Source organism: Rhinatrema bivittatum, chromosome 2, assembly GCF_901001135.1.
Source record: "Rhinatrema bivittatum chromosome 2, aRhiBiv1.1, whole genome shotgun sequence".
Classification (NCBI taxonomy): Eukaryota; Metazoa; Chordata; class Amphibia; order Gymnophiona; family Rhinatrematidae; genus Rhinatrema; species Rhinatrema bivittatum.
The window spans coordinates 754936128-754954614 of NC_042616.1; the positions used below are offsets into that span (position 1 = coordinate 754936128).

Consider the following 18487-nt stretch of genomic DNA (forward strand, 5'->3'; position numbering starts at 1 on the left):
AATCAATCATCCAGATAGGGATAGACGTGGATGCTTTATTGTCTTAGGTAAGCTGCTACTACTGCTAGGCATTTTGTGAACACACGTGGTGCTGATGCTAGGCCGAAGGGCAACACTCAGTATTGGAAATGTCAGTGATCAACTAAGAATCTGAGGTACTTTAGATTGCGTGGTCATATGAGCATATGCCTCCTGAAGATCTAGAGAGCAAAGCTAATCTCTCTTTTGGAGGAGAGGTAGCATGGAGCCCAAGGTTACCATTCTGAATCTTTCCCTGTGTAGATATTTGTTTAGGGCACGTAGATCGAATGCCGCCCGACATTTTGGGAATTAGAAAATAACGGGAGTAGAACCCCTTCCCTCGCTGAACTGTGGGAACTGGTTCTTCAACATTGGACTGGAGGAAGGTTAAAAGTTCCTCCTCGAGAACTGGAGAGTGGTTGGTTATTCTCCACGCAGAATGAGGCGGGGAGTCTGGTGGAAGCATAAGGAAGCTGAGATGCTAACATTGGGCTACTACAGAAAGGACTCATTGGTACGCTGTGATTGTGTGCCATATGTTTGCAAAGTGACATAAACGGCCTCCTACAGGCAAATTTGCTGGAGGTTGGCTGTTGCTCTCTAGAATGGAGTCAAAAACCTGACGCAGGATGCGTTTGCGGAGCTGGTTGGGTCGTGGGAGGTCTGTGTTGCTGAGGTTGACATTTCTGATAGGGTCTGGCTGGGCAAGGCCGAGATGGGGGAGGAGAATACCTACGGGCTTTGTAGGTTTGCCTCCTGGGATCCCTTCTGAACTGTCTTTTAGTGGTGGATAAAAAGTCAGAAGGAACAGTCGAAAGTTGCAGCAAAGTCTTATGATAGTCCTTGAGTTGCACAACTGTTTCTTGTATTTTCTCCCCAAATAAGTGCAAGGAAGGTCTGACAACCTTTCTTGGACTTCTTGACGCAGTCCAACACTTTTAACCTAGCCCATCGTCTGGCATTTATGCCTGCTGTGGACACTCTTGAGGCGGTGTCAAAGATATCATAGGCAGCTCTCACCTCATGTTTTCCAATGTCAAGGCCTTTCTGGAATATGGAAGTTAAACCCTCTTGAAATTCTTCAGGTAGAGTGTCAGAGAAATCTTGCACTTGCTTCTACAGGTTTCTGGTGTACTGGGTCATGTATAGCTGATAGGCTGATATACGTGCCATCAACATAGACCCTTGAAATACTTTTTGTCTAAAGATTTCTGCTCCTTGCCCAGTGGGCCAGAAGAATGAGGACAGGATCTCTCTGCTTTTTTCTGAGTGGATTCAACCACTACAGAGTGGTGGGGGAGCTGGGATTTTTGGAAACCTGGAACTGATTGGATTAAGTAGGTAGCATCAGTTTTTCTGTTTTCAGGTGGAACTGTAGCTGGGTGTTCCCAGTATGATGCAATCGGTCAAGGAGGACTTCGTGAACTGGGATTGCATTGACTTCTTTTGGGGTATCCACGAATTGGAGAACCTCCAACATCCTGTGTCTGGCTTCCTCTTCAGTTTGCAGCTTAAAGGGAATGGTTTCAGACATTTCCTTTATGAAGCTTGCAAACGAAAGGTCTCCTGGAGGGGAATGCCGTCTCTCCTCAGGAGGTGAAGGTTCTGATGGGATGTCCTCAGAATCCTGAGAATCAGAGGCATCATCAATCCAAGGATCATAAGGCTGGTCTCCTGCACCTTGAGGTTCTTCTGATGGTGGAAGAAGTTCTAATCCAGCTGGATACAGAGGTGGAACCGAAGGAACCGATGGAGGAGGCACAGATGGTACTGGTGCTTTGGATGGATGTCGGGGTGGTATAATACCAGATGGACCCGGAATTGGGTCTGGCATCAACAGGTCACAGTCTTCATCGTTCGATGAGAGCGGAATTGGCGTCGATGGCGGAGGAGGAATCGGCAGCATCGAGGGAATCGAGGGCGTGGGCACCGGTGGAAGTGCACCGATAAGTGTGTCTAATCTTTCCAGTAATGGAACCAACATAGTAGGCATCGGGTCGAGCCTCGGCATGGGAGTCTGTGCCGGTAGCGACTGGAATCCTCTAATTGCTTGGAGAACTGCCTCTTGAACCATCCCGGTTCAATTCCTCCTGGAAGGTTGGTGTAGGTAACACTGCTTCCAGGGTTGGAGGCTCCAGAGGCATTGCCAGAGGGTCCAATATATGTGGAGTCCCGGCACCATTGCTGGTGGTGATCGCCTCGGTGTCCCGGGTCCAGAGGAGGATGGGGGCTCCTCTCCCTGGGACTTCTTCATTGGTGGTTCCATCGACGTCGATGCCAATGCCTTGTCGGTGCTGGCACCGGAGGACGTATCTTTTCGATGCCAATGCTTCTCTCAGTGCTCGGCGCGGTCTTTTTCCGGTGCCGAAGATGAAGAAGTCAGCGCTTTTGAACGGGAGGAACTCTGTGATTGGCGGTCGCTGGTGCCTCGATGGTGCTGAGAAGTGGATGGACAGAGTCGATGATGAAAACGTCTTCCGAGCTGGTGCACTCTTAGCTGGAGTGGATGGGGCTGAATGCTTAGATGAGAACAAATGTTCCATTTTTTCTAAGCGGGCCTGGCGGCCCTTCAGTGTCATTTGGGTGCAACTGGTGCACATTTGAACGTCATAGAAGGCCCCAAACATAAAACGCATACATCATGCAGGTCCGTAATGGACACAGTCCTCGGACATTCGGGGCACTTCCTGAAGCCGGTCGCCATTTTTGAAAAATTAAACCTGGCACGCAGTCTATGGACATCAGGCACCGGTGAGAGTACCGTCGGATACGGACTGCAACGAAGCAGGTAAAAACTTACTGAGGCTAGCGAATGTCGAAGTTCGATGAGGGGGAACCCCTGATAGGTGTAATTCTTTTGAAAAAGTTTGAAAAGTTCCGTGAGGAAAATTGTGAGGAAAATCTCACAGGGCTCCTAATAACCGCGAGGCAACTGCTGTGTGGAAAAAAAGAGACTGAGGGGGAACCCCTACTGGATGCAGGGTTGTTGGCATGCTGGGCATGCTCAGTGTGCCAGTCAAAGTTCTAGAAACTTTGACAAAAGTGTTCCATGATTGGGCTCCATCCTGATGATGTCACCCATATATGAGGACTACCATCCTGCTTTTCCTGGGAGAATCAAGAATTTAGCAAGTTGAATTCTTAAATATGACACAGCTTCAGGTATTAATATACATGTTAATGACATTCAATCACCGTTAACTGATTCCAGTTCCAACCAGTAAACTAGGAATATGGATACTTAATACATTTACAAACCTGTGAGTTAAAAAAAAAAAAACCACCAAAAAAACAAAAACACATTCTGAACTGTTAAAACATTACATACAAATTTAATTGTTTATTATACCTGACAATATTCACCTATGCCTATATATGTATGTTACATGGTTAACAGTAAATAAATGTAATTTTCATGTTCAGTATTTTGATAAACAGTAGAGACCTACAAACTTGGCAGCAGTGCACGAGCTCCTCATAACAAAGATCAATTCTGCAGCACCATTTAAAAGCTTAGTCTAAAAATCCAAGGTGCAGTATTACAAACATTTCTAGGGTAAAAAAGAAAAAAACCTAAATTAAGCATTAGGGAAATGAACAACAGGCATTCGTGCTTAATATTTAAGATTTGGTACAGGATTAAAATATTACTATTTTTAATGTCCTGGTTTTTTAATTAATAAATATAAAACAATATAAAAATATACACCAGCTGATGAAAGGATGCCTTGGAGCATGATTAGAATGTTAAATTTCACTTTCATATGTATGCAGATATGTCTTTAGGGAAAGGATTTCTTGGTAGCTGCGGCTTGTCTTTCGGTAGAAATCCAAACCAGTAAGCTGTTCAATGTCCCGAACTCGGGCAGTGTGCATCTTGAGGAGCTCTTCTACCCATTTTGATTCCTCTTCCAGGTTCTGAAACAAAAATAACAGCTTTCAGGAGGTCTGCTGCATGAATATAGTTCTAGCAGGCAGGCAATCATGCTGAGTTAGCTGCTGAATTCTGGTTTTACCTATATTGAATAACTTATAGGTTATGATCCCTTTCATTGGACCAACACAAAAGTTCAAGACAAACTTTCAAGGCCACACAGGCTTCTTCTGCAAAATTCTTATGTTAGTCCTCTAAAAAGTACCACTACATTTCAAGAATCCATGTTTCTCCAAGACCAATATGGCTAATAGAATTCTGCAGTGGTTGAATAAAACTGTATGTCTCAAGTCATGGCAACATCCAGCACAAAGGGGTTGGCTACTACTAGAAACATATATATAGAGAGGTCGATTTTAAAAGAGTTGCTCATGCAAAAATGCCCACATACGCACATAAGGTGGGTCTCGAGTGAACAATGCGGATTTTAAAAAGCTGCAAAGTACATGTATATATACCCATGCATGCGTCGAAAATAAGAGGGCAGAAAAGGGTAGGGAATGGGCATTCCAGGGAGTGGACAACAGTTACGCTTATAACCCCATACTTTAAAACTGGAAACCGCGGCGCCGGTCGGCTTTTTATCTGCGTAACTTTACTGCTGTTTCAGATTAGGAGCAAGTCTAGAAATCTTGAAATTTAGGGCTTACTGAACAGGGTGAAGGGTATGAGTCAACTAGGGAGCATGCAGGATGAAGAATCAGAGAGATCTTGAAGACCTCAATATTAATTGGGCAAACTGGTGGGCTAATTTGAAATACTGGGTTGTCCCTCATGCAATAATGTTTTAAAATCTACCTACATACGAGCATAAAAGCCGGCAAAGCCCTAGGAAAGATATGCAAGTACATTTTCTCAAGCAATTTCTTAAGATTAGGCACATACTTATGCGCCCAAGTGCACGCACAATTTAAAACTGCAGTGTATCTCTGCTCGCACACCAATATGTGCATGTATGGGCTCATTCCCTCTAGTTTTAAAATTAGCCTGATATATTTTATTTTATTTTTTAAGAGAGCAAAATGCTGAGACAAACCCTGCAGTGAATTCCATTATTTCCTTCTGTTTATTATTTTGTCCAGCTCTTAAAGTGATGCGCATGCCAGCTATTTAACCAATTGCATAGGCTAAATAATCATAGTCCATTATAATAAACTTTCTGCTCCGAAAATAATTCATATCTGATTAGGTGGATGCTTTTAGAAAATAAATTACTCCCACAGAGTGAGACATGTTAGGACTGAAGAGGTTTTCTTATAAACAAGGTTCTTAAAGAAGCAGAAATATGAATACATCAAGATTGTCAGATCCATCTAAGTCTAGTCTATAACTACTGCATAACACTGATCTCTACTTTTACCTACACCTCCCTACTCTTAAGATTCCTCTGTACTATGCATTTTAAAATTCCATTATGGTTTCCCAGCTGTCATTTCTTTTGGGAAGTTGATCCATGCATTGACCATCCTTTAAATGAAAGAAAAAAATGCTTCCTTTCATTACTCCTGAATCTACTCCTTATAGATTCAAATCATGACTCATTTTAATAGAATTTCCATTCCACTGAATCATGCTTGCCTCTAAATGCATCATATGTTTTTGGTATCTGAATATCTTTATCATACCCCTTTAGGTATGCACAATTAGGTCCTCAAGGTGAACCTAAAAGATCTACAAGGCAGAAATTGCACTTTTTTGTAGTGCTCATCTGGATTAAGAAGACAAGAACATAATAAATGATGTGTTCTGTCTCTACCACATGCCAATCTGGGTTGCTTAGAAAGAAGTAACCAGATGCTAATAGGGAAAACAAACTTAGAGCCTCATTCACTATGCTTTTGTCCCAAATACATAGAATGTGAGAAAAACTTTTGGAAAGTAGGCCCTTAGTACCAGATTTTTTCACAAGCATTTACACACGTAAAACTGGGCTTTACATATGTAAATGCACTGTATGCGTATGTGTAAATGGCTTTTGAAAATTGCTTCAATAATGTTACATTTACACATGCAACTTTTGAAAATTCATGTTAAATTGTAACTCCTCTGATGAGAGGAAAAATAACTACTGTTCCCGAAAGTAATTCACCTCGAGCCAAATCTATAATTGGATTGGAGTAACCCTTGTGGTTAAAGCAGTGGGCAGTGAACCAGGAAAGCCGGGGTTCAAATCCTGCTAACACTCTGATACTTTGGGCACGTTATTCCTGCACCTCCTCCCCCATTGACTCAGGTACAAACTTAGGACTTGATTTATTAAAGCTATTCCCTATTTTCTGTCTATGGTTTAATGGGACACAGCCAGCATGGATTTACCCAAGGGAAACCTTCCCTCACAAACCTCCTACATTTTTTTTTTTTAAGGAGTAAATAAGCATGTGGCTAAAGGTGAGCCAGTAGATTTAGTGTATTTGGATTTCCAGAAGGCATTTGACAAAGTCCCCCAGGAGAGTCTCCTAAAAAATAAAAAAGCCATGGGCTAAGAAGCAATGTCCTTTTTTGTATTGCAAACTGGCTAAAAGATCAGAAACAGAGAGTAGAATTAAATAGTCAGTTTTCTCAGTGGACAAAAGTAAACCGTGGCATGTCTCAGGGATCTGTACTTGGACCGGTACTTTTTAATATATTTATAAATGATCTGGAGAGGGGAATGACTAGTGAGGTGATCAGATTTGCATATGATACAAAATTATTTAGAGTTGTTAAATCACAAGCAAATTGTGCTAAATTGCAGGAGGACCTTTCGAGGTTGCTATTTGGATAACCAATCTTCCAAATGAAAATTAATATGTACAAGTGCAAGATGATGCATATACAGAAAAGTAATCTACATTGTAGTTACATGAGATAGGTTCCATAGTAGGAGCTACCACTCAGGAAAAAGATCTAGGTGTCATAGTAAACAATACACTGAAATCATCATCTGTATGATGCGGCAGTCAAAAAAGAAAATAGAATGTTAGAATTATTAGGAAAAGAATGGTGAATAAAACGGAGAATGATAGTACCTATGTACTGTGAGACCATACTTCAGTATTGTGTGCAATTCTGGTGGCCACATCTCCAAAAAAATTATAGTTTCATTGACATTAGTAACATGGGATGTATTTGTTTAAGTATTAGCCAGGTACTGGTAACTTGGATTGGCCAAAGTTGAAAACAGGATGCTGGGCTTGATGGACCATCAAGTCAGACCCAGTATGACAACTTCTTATGTTCTTATGGGAAAAAGGCTTAGTAAATCAGGCCCAGGAACTGTAACTTTTAAATAGCCACTCAGGCATAGATGTATGCACATATGCCAGCTTATGTCATTGGACACGGCCAATTTATAACATACGTGCATAAGTGCATATATTAAAAAATCATATGTACATGCATACATGTTCGCACAATTTTAAATGGACATGCGCATATGGGTGCCAATGCCAGCTCTACCATCTAAGTGGGGGGGATTTTAAAAGCAACACGTGCCAACGCAATAGCCCTTTTCCCCATAGAAACAATGGGAGCACTGAGAGGAAAGGATCACCTTGCTGGTGGCTAAAAAGAATCAGTAAGTACTGCTTGGGGGAATTTTTAGAACTTAAACGTTTTGGGGAGAAGTAAACCATTGTGGTATATTTTTTAGTGTGTTTGTGTATCTGTATTAAATAGCTAGTCAGAAGGCAGGCAAAACCCAGGAGTCTGTGTGCTTGTCTTTCCCTCCCTCCCTGCCACCCACTTCTAGCTCATCCTTTAATTTTTTTTTTAAAGTGTGAAAGTGTCACCTTCATATAAATGAATCTGCCTTTAACTTCAATTCAGAAATCCCCATGCCTTATCAAGAGTTTAATCATTCCCTTTTAGGTCACTACCAGATAAATAGTGAATACACTAATACATTTAAAGGACCCTAATTGTATGCATTCCTACTCCCATAGAAACCTAAACTTAACTAGGAACTGAACAAATTTAAGATGAAGGCAGCAGTCCAGGAGCAAGAGGGCAGCTTCCCAGTGTTTTGCATCGAGTGTCACATGTATGATTTTTTTTTTTACCTGCCAGTGAGAAATTGTATGTGTGCACCCAGTGCAAAGAGCTACTGTCTCCCAGAGAACGAGTCCGAGGCTAGAGTGGCAGATCTGGAGGAGCTGAGGCAGACAGAGAGGTAGATAGATGAGACCTTCAGGGACATAGTAGCCAAGTCCTAATCCCAGTCTGGCAGCTCTCGTGCTACCTTGGAGGAGGAACGTCTCCTAAAGAGAAAGCATCAACCTGGTGCAGCAGGAAATGATCCTGTAGCGAGAACCTGTTCTCCAGGTGGTGTGTTGTCCTCTCGCACGGAGTATGTCTCCCCCAAAACTACTGCCCAGGAGGGAAGGGTTAGGTCAGCCGTCATAGTTGGTGTTTCGATTACTAGGAATGAAGAAACAGCAAGGAAGGCTGTCTAAAAAAGCCGTGAGGGCGACAAAACAGGATTAGCAGCCAGATGTCCAAATAATATCCTTTATTGGGTAGTAACACGAGTAAATGCCCAACTCTGGCCGAGTTTCAACCTCTTACATTGGGGCTACGTCAGGGGCTCAGCTTGAATCGTGTTATGATGAAAATCCAAGTCTTAAAAAAGACTATACAACAAAGGTTATTAGAATGGCTGATTGAACTCTTAATGGCAGCGGTACCTCAGTTTCTCATTTCATAATCAATGCAAGGGTTGCAAATATGCCGGTATTCTTTGATATAGTTATGACAGCGAACACGGGCGGCAGTATGGCTTTCCCTTGTTGACTCAACAAGGGAAAGCCATACTGCCAGAGTTGGGCATTGTTCATTTACTCGTGTTACTACCCAATAAAGGATATTATTTGGACATCTGGCTGCTAATTCTGTTTTGTCGATTACTAGGAATGCAGACAGCTGGGTGGCTGGTGGGCATGAGGATCGCCTGGTAACATGCCTACCTGGCTTAAGGTGGCAGACCTCATGCGTCACCTAGATAGGATTTTAGACAGCTCTGGGGAGGAGCCAGCTGTCATGGCACATGTGGGACCAACACAGGAAAATGTGGGAAGATGTTCTGGAAGCCAAATTTAGGCTCTTAGGTAGAAAGCTAAAACCCAGAACCTTCAGGGTAGCATTATCTGAACTGCTTCCTACTCCATGTGAAGGTCCCCAGAGGCAGGCAGAGCTCCGGAGTCTCAATGTATAGATGAGACAATGGTGCAAAGAAGAGCGATTTAGTTTTATATGGATCTGGGGAACCTTTTGGGGAAGGGGGAGCTTTTCCTGAAGGGATGTGCTCTACCTTAACCAAGCTGCTGGTGTTAACCTTTGAAAAGGAGATAGAGCAGCTTTTAAACTAAATCAAAGGGGAAAGCCAACAGTCACTCAGCAGAGCATGGTTTGAAGGGAGGTATCTTCGAAGGATACTAATGAAGCTTTAGAATTAGGGCATCCCAACAGAGAATCCAATAATAAGAAAAGTAATCCAAGTACCTATAATTAAAGACTCACATGAGCTAAAAGATTCCAATTTATCCCTGCAAATTGAAAAGCAGGATGTTAATACAAACGAAAAACACACTTTGAAATGTTTGTATGCTAATGCCAAAAGTCTAAGAAGTAAGATGAGAGAGTTTATAGTATATAGCAGTGAATGATGACAGACTTAATTGGCATCTCAGAGACATGGTGGAAAGAGGATAACCAATAGGATAGTGCTATACCAGGGTACAAATTATATCGCAGTGATAGAGAGGAGCAACTTGGTGGTGGGGTGGCACTTTATGTCCGGGACTGCAAACAAACTAACAGGATAAAGATCCTGCAAGAGACTAAGGGCCAGATTTTCAAAGGGATATGCGCGTACCCCCCGAAAACCTGGCCCAAACACCCCCTGCGCATGTCGAGCCTATGTTGCATAGGCTTCCGGCGAGCGCAAAGCCCTGGGATGCGCGTAAGTCCTGGGGCTTTCCTGGGGGGGGGGGGCGTTTCAGGGAGCGTGTCGCAATCCTCGCATCATCGGGGGGGGGGGCGTGTTGAGGGGGCGTTACGCGTTCAGCACGTCATCTGGGGGCGGCGCCGCAGGCGTGGTTTTGGCCCAGGGGCATTCCGGAGGCATGGCCGTGGCCTCCGGACCAGCTCCCGGACCGGAACATGGAGCGCGGCAGTGGGCCCGGCGCACGCAAAGTTACGCCTGCTTCGAGCAGGCGTAACTTTCGTGATAGAGGTAGGGCGGGGTGGGTTAGGTAGGGGAAGGGAGGGTGAAGGAAAGTTCCCTCCGAGGCCGCTCCGATTTAGGAGTGGCTTCGGAGGGAACGGAGGCAGGCTGCGTGGCTCGGCGTGCGCAGGCTGCCGATTTTGGGCAGCCTTGCGTGCGCAGACCCCGGATTTTAATGGATATACGCGGCTACGCACGTATCTATTGAAATCCCGCGTACTCTTGTTCGCGCCTGGTGCGCGAACAAAAGTACACATGTGCGCAGATTTATAAAATCTGCCCCTAAATGCACATTCAAATCTTTAGGTGTAGAAATCCCTTGTGTGTTGGGAAAGATTATACTGTCCAAGTGGCCAAAATGATGAGCCAGACAGTGAAATGCTAAGAGAAATTAGAGAAGCTAACCAAATTGGTAGTGCAGTAATAATTTGGGAGATTTCAATTACCCCAATATTGACTGGGTAAGTGAAACATCAGAACTTGCTAGAGAGATAAAGTTCCTGGATGGAATAAATGACAGTTTTATGCAGCAATTAATTAGTTCAGGAACCCATGAGAGAGGGAGCAATTTTAGATCTAATTCTCAGTGGAGTGCAGGATTTGGTGAGAGAGATAATGGTGGTGGGAGCTGCTTGGCAATAGAAATCAATATATAGTCACATTTGAATTAATGACCTGAAGAGGGACAGTAAGTAAATCCACGGCTCTAGCACTAAACTTTCAAAAGGGAAACTTTGAGAAAATGAGAAAAATAGCAAAAATTAAAAAATAAAAATAAACCCTGAAAGGTGCAGCTACAAAAGTTAAGAGTGTGCAACAGGCGTGGAAATTGTTATTCCACACTAAGAAAGGTGGAAGGAAGGTCAAATGATTTCCGGCATGGCTAAAAAATGAGTTGAAAGAGGCTATTTTAGCCAAAAGATCTTCATTCAAAAACTGGAGGAAGGATCCATCAGAAGAAAATAGGATAAAGCATAAGCACTGGCAAGTTAAATGTAAGACACTGATAAGACAGGCTAAGAGAGAATTTGAAAAAAAGTTGGCCGTAGAGGCAAAAACTTATAATAAAAACTTTAAAAAATATATCCATAAGAGAAAGCCTGTGAGGAAGTCTGTTGGACCATTAGATGCTTATGGGGTTAAAGGGGCCATAGCTGAAACACTAAACAAATTATTTCCTTCAGTGTTTACTGAAGAGGATGTTGTTGAGATACCTGTTCCGAGAATGGTTTTAAAGGGTGACAATTCAGATGAACCGAACCAACTCACTGTGAACCTGGAAGATGTGGTAAACCAGATTGACAAACTGATGAGTAGTAAATTACCTGGAAGAACTAAAAAATGAAATTTCAAACCTATTTCAATTAATTTATAACCTATCATTAAAATCATCCATTGTATCTGAAGATTGAAAGTTGCCTAATGTAACTCCAATATTTAAAAAGGGTGCCTGTCTTCAGTGCTGGGAAAAAATTGTGGAAACTGTTAAAGAATAAAATTACAGAACATTTAGATAGACATGATTTAATGGGATCCAGCCAGCATGGATTTACCCACAGCAAGTCTTGCCTCACAAATGTCCTACATTTTTTTGAAGGGGTGAATAAACATGTGGACAAAAGTGAACCAGTAGATGTGGTGTATTTGGATTTTCAGAAGGCGTTCGACAAAGTCCACATGAGAGATTTCTAAGAAAACTAAATTGTCATGGCATAGGACGTGATGTCCTTTTATGGATTTCAAACTGGTTAAAAGATAGGAAACAGAGAATAGGATTAGATGGTCTGTTTTCACAGTGGAAAAAGGTAAAACAGTGCAGTGACTCAGGGATCTGTATTTGCACCGGTGCTTTTTAATATATTTATAAATGATCTGAAAAGGGATAAAATCAGTGAGGTGATCAAATTTGCAGATGACACAAAATTAAGCAGAGTAGTTAAACCTCAAGCATATTGCGATAAATTGCAGGAGGACCAAGTGAGACTGGAAAACTGGGCTTCCAAATGGCAGATGAAATTTAACGTGGACAAGTTCAAGGTGATGCATATATTGAAAAAATAGCCCTTGCTGTAGTTACACAATTTAGGTTCTATCTTAAGAGCTACCACCCAGGAAAGATACTATGTATTATCTACTGACTAGGTTTTCAGTAGATAATAGATTGAAATCATCAGCTCAGTGTGCTGTGGAGGTCAAAAAAGCAAACAATGTTAGGAATTATTAGGAATGGAATGGCAAATAAAACAGTGGATGTCATAATGCCTCTGTATCGCTCCATGGTGAGACTGCACCTTGAACACTGTATGCAATTCTAGTCGCCACATCTTAAAAAAGATATAGTTGACCTGGAGAAAGGGCAGAGAAGGGCGACCAAAATGATAAGGGGCATGGAACTGATCCCTTATGAGGAAAGGCTAAATTAATTAGGGCTGTTCCGTTTGGAGAAGAGACAACTGAAGGGGGATATGATAGAGGTCTGCAAAATCATGAAGAAATTAATGTAAATCAGTTATTTACTCTCTCAGTTAATAGGACTAGAGGGCACTCCATATAGTTAGCAAGTAGCTCATTTAAAACAAATCAAAGAAAATTATTTTTCACTCAGCACATAGTTAAGCTCTGGAATTCATTGCAACAGGATATAGTTATGGGTTTAAAAAAATGTTTGGATAAGGAAAAATCCATAAATTGCTATTCATTAGTAAGCAATAGTAGCTTGATATCTATTTAATGTTTTAGTACTTGCCAGGTACTGGTGACTTGGATTGGCCACTATTGGAAATGCTGGGCTTGATAGACCCTTGGTCTGACCCAGTATGGCATATCTTACATTCTTATGTTCTTAAACATAGAAATGATGACAGAAAAGGACTAAATGGTCCATCCAGTCTGACCAGCAAGTTTATAGTAGTATCTGCTGCACCATGTAGGTTACCCCCATGCTTATCAGTTTCCCAGACTGTAAAAATCAGGGCCCTCGTTGGTTGCTGTTTGAATCCAATTCCCTATTATGCTTTACCATTGAAGCAGAGAACAATGCTGGATTTGCGTCAGAGTTTAAGGCTTATTGGTTAAGGGTAGTAACCGCCGCATCAGCAACTTACCCCCATACTTGTTTCTCCAGACTGTAAAAGTCAGGACCTTCGTTGGTTGCTGGTCAAATCCAATTCATCTTTTCCCCCTGCCGTTGAAGCATATAGCTATGATGGAGTTAAACCAAAAGTATGGGGGTAACTGCCACACCAGCAAGTTAACCCTAAGCATTTTTTCTTCATTTCCATCCTCTAGCCTTTACAGATCCACAGGGGTACATTTTAAAAAACAGCGCGTGCACGTACTTTTGTTCGTGCACCAGGCACAAACAAAAGTATGCTGGATTTTATAAGATATGCGCGTATCTTATAAAATCCAGGGTCGGTGCGCACAAGGGGGTGCACATTTGTGCAACTTGCGCACACCGAGCCCTGCGCGCGCTGCCCGTTCCCTCTGAGGCTGCTCTGAAATCGGAGCGGCCTCGGAGGGAACTTTCCTTCCGCCTCCCCCACCTCCCCCTATCTAACCCACCCCCCAGCCCTACCTAAATCCCCCTACTAACCTTTATCCGCGAAGTTACGCCTGCCGGCTGACTGCTGCCGTGACAGGCCCCGACACAGGCCGCTGTGTCGGGGCCCTCGGCCATGCCCCTGGACCGCCCACACGCCCCCGAGTGGACACCACACCCCCGACTGCCCCTTTTTGCAAGCCCCGTGACTTACGCACGTCCCGGGGCTTGCGCGCGCTGCCGAGCCTATGCAAAATAGGCTCTGCGCGTGCAGGGGAGTTTTAAAAGGGTTACGCGCGTAACCCTTTTAAAATCCGGCCCACAGTGTTTATCCCATGCCCCTTTGAATTCTTTCAATGTTTGTATCTTCACCACCTCCTCTGGAAGGGTACTCCAGGCATCTAACCACCTTCTCCATGAAGAAATATTTCCCGACATTGGGTCTGAGTCATCCTCCCTAGAATTTCATTTCATGATCCACTAGTTCTACTGATTTCTTTCCAAAGGAAAGGTTTTTTTGAATGTGCATCATCAAAAACTTTCAGGTATCTGAAGGTCTGTATAATATCTACCTTGCACCTCCTCTCTTCCAGGGTATACATATTCAGATCCTTCAGCCTCTCCTCATAGGTCTTTCTCATACAGACCCCACACCATTTTGGTCACTCCTCTCTGGACCACCTCCATCCCATCAAGGACATTATCACCTCTTTTTTCTTTCTGGTTATTCATCTCTCTATGCAGCCCAGCATTTTTCTGTCTTTAGTTATCATCTTGTCACATTAAGATTTGAATCAGACACTATTACTCCAAGATCCTTCTCTTGGTTCATGCACTTCAATTTTTCTCCCCCCATCACATACTGCTCTTTTGGATTACCGCACTCCAGATGCAATGCACTTCTTGGCATTGAATCGCAGCTGCCAAATCTTCGACCACTCTTCCAGCTTTCTTAAATCCCTTTTCATTCTCTCTACACCTTCAGGTGTGTCCACTCTATTGTAGATCTTAGTATCAACCACAAATAGACAAATTTTACCTTATACACCTTCCACAATCTCCCTCACCAAGATATTGACCAGAACTGGTGCCAAGACTGAACCATGTGCACTCCACTTAACACAGTTTTCTCTTCAGAGTAGGTTCCATTTACCATTACACTCTGTCTCCTATCAGTCAACCACTTTGTAATCCATGCCATCATCTTGGCACTCACTCGCAAGCTTCTCATTTTATTCACAAGCCTCCATGCAGAACCATATCAAATGCTTTGCTGAAATCCAAGTAGATCACATCAAGTGCTCTTCCTCTATCCAATTCTCTAGTCAACCAATCAAAAAAAAAAAATCAGATTTGTCTGACAGGACCTTCCCCTGGTGATTCCATGCTGTCTCGGGTCCAGCAACCCACTAGATTGTAGATAGTTTGTTATCCTTTCCTTTAGCAGATTCTTCATTAATTTTCCCACTACGGAGGCAAGGCTATTTGGCCTGTAGTTTGCAGGCTCTTCTCTGCTACCACTCTTGTAAAGCAGCACCACTCACATTTCCAGGAGTCTGTTGAACAGTTCCTTCAGCGGACCCGCCAGCACATCTCTGAGCTCTTTCAGTATCCTGGGATGTATCTCATCCGGCGCCATAGCCTTGTCCACTTTCAGTTTTCCTAGCCCCTCCCATACATTCTGTTCTGTAAATGGAGTTTCATCTATTCCATCCCCATCTATGGTTTTGTTAACCAGCAATGGTCCTTCTCCAGGGTCTTCTATAGTGAATACCAAATTGAAGTATTTGTTTAATATATCTGTCATTTCTTTGTCACTCTCTATACATTGCTGCTTGTCACCTTTCAATTTCACTATACCACTTCTCACCTTCCTTCTTTCACTGATATATCTGAAAAATGTTTTGTCACCTCGCTCTACCTCTTTGGCCATCCTTTCTTCTGCTTGACTTTTTGCTTTCCTTATTTCTTTCTTTGTCTCCCTCAGTTTTAACAGATATTCTTCCCTATGTTTCTTTTTTTGGAATCCTTTATACTTCTTGAATGCTATTCTTTTCACCTTTATTTTTTCAGCCACCTCCTTAGAGAACCAAATCAGTTTCTTTTTTCTCTTACTCTTGTTTACTTTTCTAACATATAGATTTGTTGCCTTTGTAATAGTTCCTTTTAGCTTGGCCCAATCACCCATTTTCTCCCAGTCTTTCAGTTCTTCCTCCATGTACGTCCCCATTTTGACAAAGTCCATATTTTTGAAATACACTCAGGTCTTCGTTGATTTCTCTGTGTCCTATTCACAAAATTGAACCATACTGTGATGATCACTGCTATTCGGGTGAGCCTGTACCTGAACATTAGACACATCACCATTAGTGAGTACCAGATCGAGTATTACACCCTCTTTTCATGGGTTCCATTACCATTTGTTTGAGCAGAGTCCCTTGAAGGGCATCCACTGTCTCTCTACTTCTCAGATTCCGCAGAAGGGATACTCCAATTCACAACCAGCAGATTAAAATCTCCAGATTGCCCAATTAACAGATCAGACTTCCTAACCCCTGCTGTTAATTAGCCTCCCTTTTACCCTTTTCACCCTGACCCTTAAAAATCCCGCTCACTTGCCTAGTTTTTTAAATGTTTATCCTTACACTTCATCCATAGTATAAGTAAAGTTATGCGATAGGGGACACCGGTGTACACTTGTGTGTGTAAATACTTACACACACATTTCAAATTTATTTCCCAGAAAGCCCATGACCCACCCAGACCCCATCCCTTTTTTAGCTTTTTGATTTGTGTGTGTAGCAGGAGATATGAACGTACTTGCGTGCTTTTTAAAATCCATACAATGCTCGCCAGCCTGATAGATGCGCTTATCTCCCAGCTTTGGCGTGCGTTGAGCTTTTTTAATTCACCTATTAGATTGTAAGCTCTCTGGAACTACAAGGTAACTCCCTTGAGCTACGAAAGAGAAACCATGAGCTAAATCTAAAATAAAATACATTTCCAGCTTCTGGCAATAAGAGGTTGCATTTCCCAAGACTTCTTGGCTAACAGATGTTCACAGACCTGTCCTCAAGGGAAAAAAAATCTTAAATTTGTTTTAAATCTGCTGCCAGTAAGTTTCAGAGTGTCCCCTAATCCTAGTACTATTGTAAAGGGTAAATAACTGTTCCTTATTTACTTGTTCCACACCACTCATGATTTTCTAAACTTCTATCATATCCACTGACAGTAATTTCTTCTCTAAGCTGAAAAGCTCCAACTTGTTCAGCCTTTCTTCATAAGGTAGCCATTCCATCTCCTTTACCATTTTTAATGCCATTTCTGTACTTTTTTCTAGTTCTGCTAAATCTCATTGAGATTGCACAACCAGAACTGTATATAATACTAAAAATGCAGTTGCACCATGGATCAGTACAGAGTCATTATGATATTCTCAGTTTTTTTCTCTATTTCTTTCTGAATAATTCTTACCATTCTACTTGCCTTTTTTTTTTTTTTTTTTTTTTAATTGCTGCTGCACACTGAGCTGAGGATTTAATGGGTTATCTGCCATGACTCCAAAGTTATTTTCCTGAATGGTAATTCCACAGTGGAACCCAGCACTGTGTACATAGGGAGAGCAATTTTCGAAATCCATCCACCTGTGTAAATTTGCTTTCCAAAAACTGCCTACCCTGTATGTGAGTGAAAGTGCATTTTTGTGGAGGAGCTCCTGGCACAGGACTGGGTCGGGGGATCCATCAATGTGCAAAGGTTTGGACTTTCATAATGATGCGCACTGCTTTGGATGGAAAAAATATCCACGCAAATGCAAATCTCTGCGGGTAATTTTCCATGGGTACTTTCTCTTTGAAAATGGTGCAAAACCATCCACCTGTTGAACAGTTTTGAAAATTGCCTTCATAGCTGAGATAATTTTTTTCCTACATGTACTAAAGTTCTCCAGCAATTCCTCACAGTATACTTGTTTTTGACTACTTTGAATAACTGTCTGTCATCCACAATCTTGATAACCTCTTCCTCCATTTCCAGATCTTTAATGAATATGTTAAAATATTTGTCCCAGGCTAGGCTAGAGGAATTGATGGGCCACCCTATTCCCTCATCAGCTTTTATCTTTGTTTCTCTGGAAAAAAGAAAGGGGAGATATAGAGAACACCCTGTTTGTGCTTAAAGTCTAGGATAGAGTCTATAAGTTGCTTAAAATGTTCTGTATTTCTACTTCCTACACTCCATTGGTAGTACAGTGTTTCATCAGAGATATGGTCAGCTTGATCTGGAAATCCTTTGATGAGGATCAGGGTACTCATCATTCTCAGTTGTTTATGGATGGGAATTTTGCAGCAATGGAAAATGTCAGTAGGCTGATAGGAGGGTCCCTTTGCCTGCTACATATTTTCATTTGAGGGGCAGGAAGGAGGGGGTTGGGGATATTGTTGAATTGCAGGAGAGCAGTTATCTACATAGGGACAGCTTCTTTGTTTGAATGGGTAGCAGAAGGGGTTAAGGAAAAGAATGCAGGATCACTAGCTTGTGGTTTTTTTTTGTTTTTTTTTGAAGAGTACTTAGCCATTTAGTACTTGATTTTCAGCACTAATCTTTAAGTTTAGCCAGGGAGAATCCAGCCATACTAAATCTAACCAGTCAAATGTGATCGACTAGATTGAAGTGAATATTTATGTGAATACCTAGCCTATTAGGTTCAGCTGAATATTCTCCTAAAGATAAGTATCTAAAATTAGTTGGTTATTTTATCCACTCAGCGGTTCTTTGAATATATGCTCCT

At 42.2% G+C, this 18487-nt stretch overlaps 1 protein-coding gene across 1 annotated transcript in view; it reads right to left on the reverse strand.

The window, feature by feature from the left end:
• Positions 1 to 3295: 3295 nt before the first annotated feature.
• The window catches only part of ENPP2 (ectonucleotide pyrophosphatase/phosphodiesterase 2), a 639793-nt gene continuing 624601 nt past the window's right edge, over positions 3296 to 18487 (reverse strand). The window contains 1 exon segment of the mRNA XM_029591948.1: positions 3296 to 3939. Within this exon segment, the coding sequence (XP_029447808.1) occupies positions 3769 to 3939 (171 nt within the window). The 3' untranslated portion in view covers positions 3296 to 3768.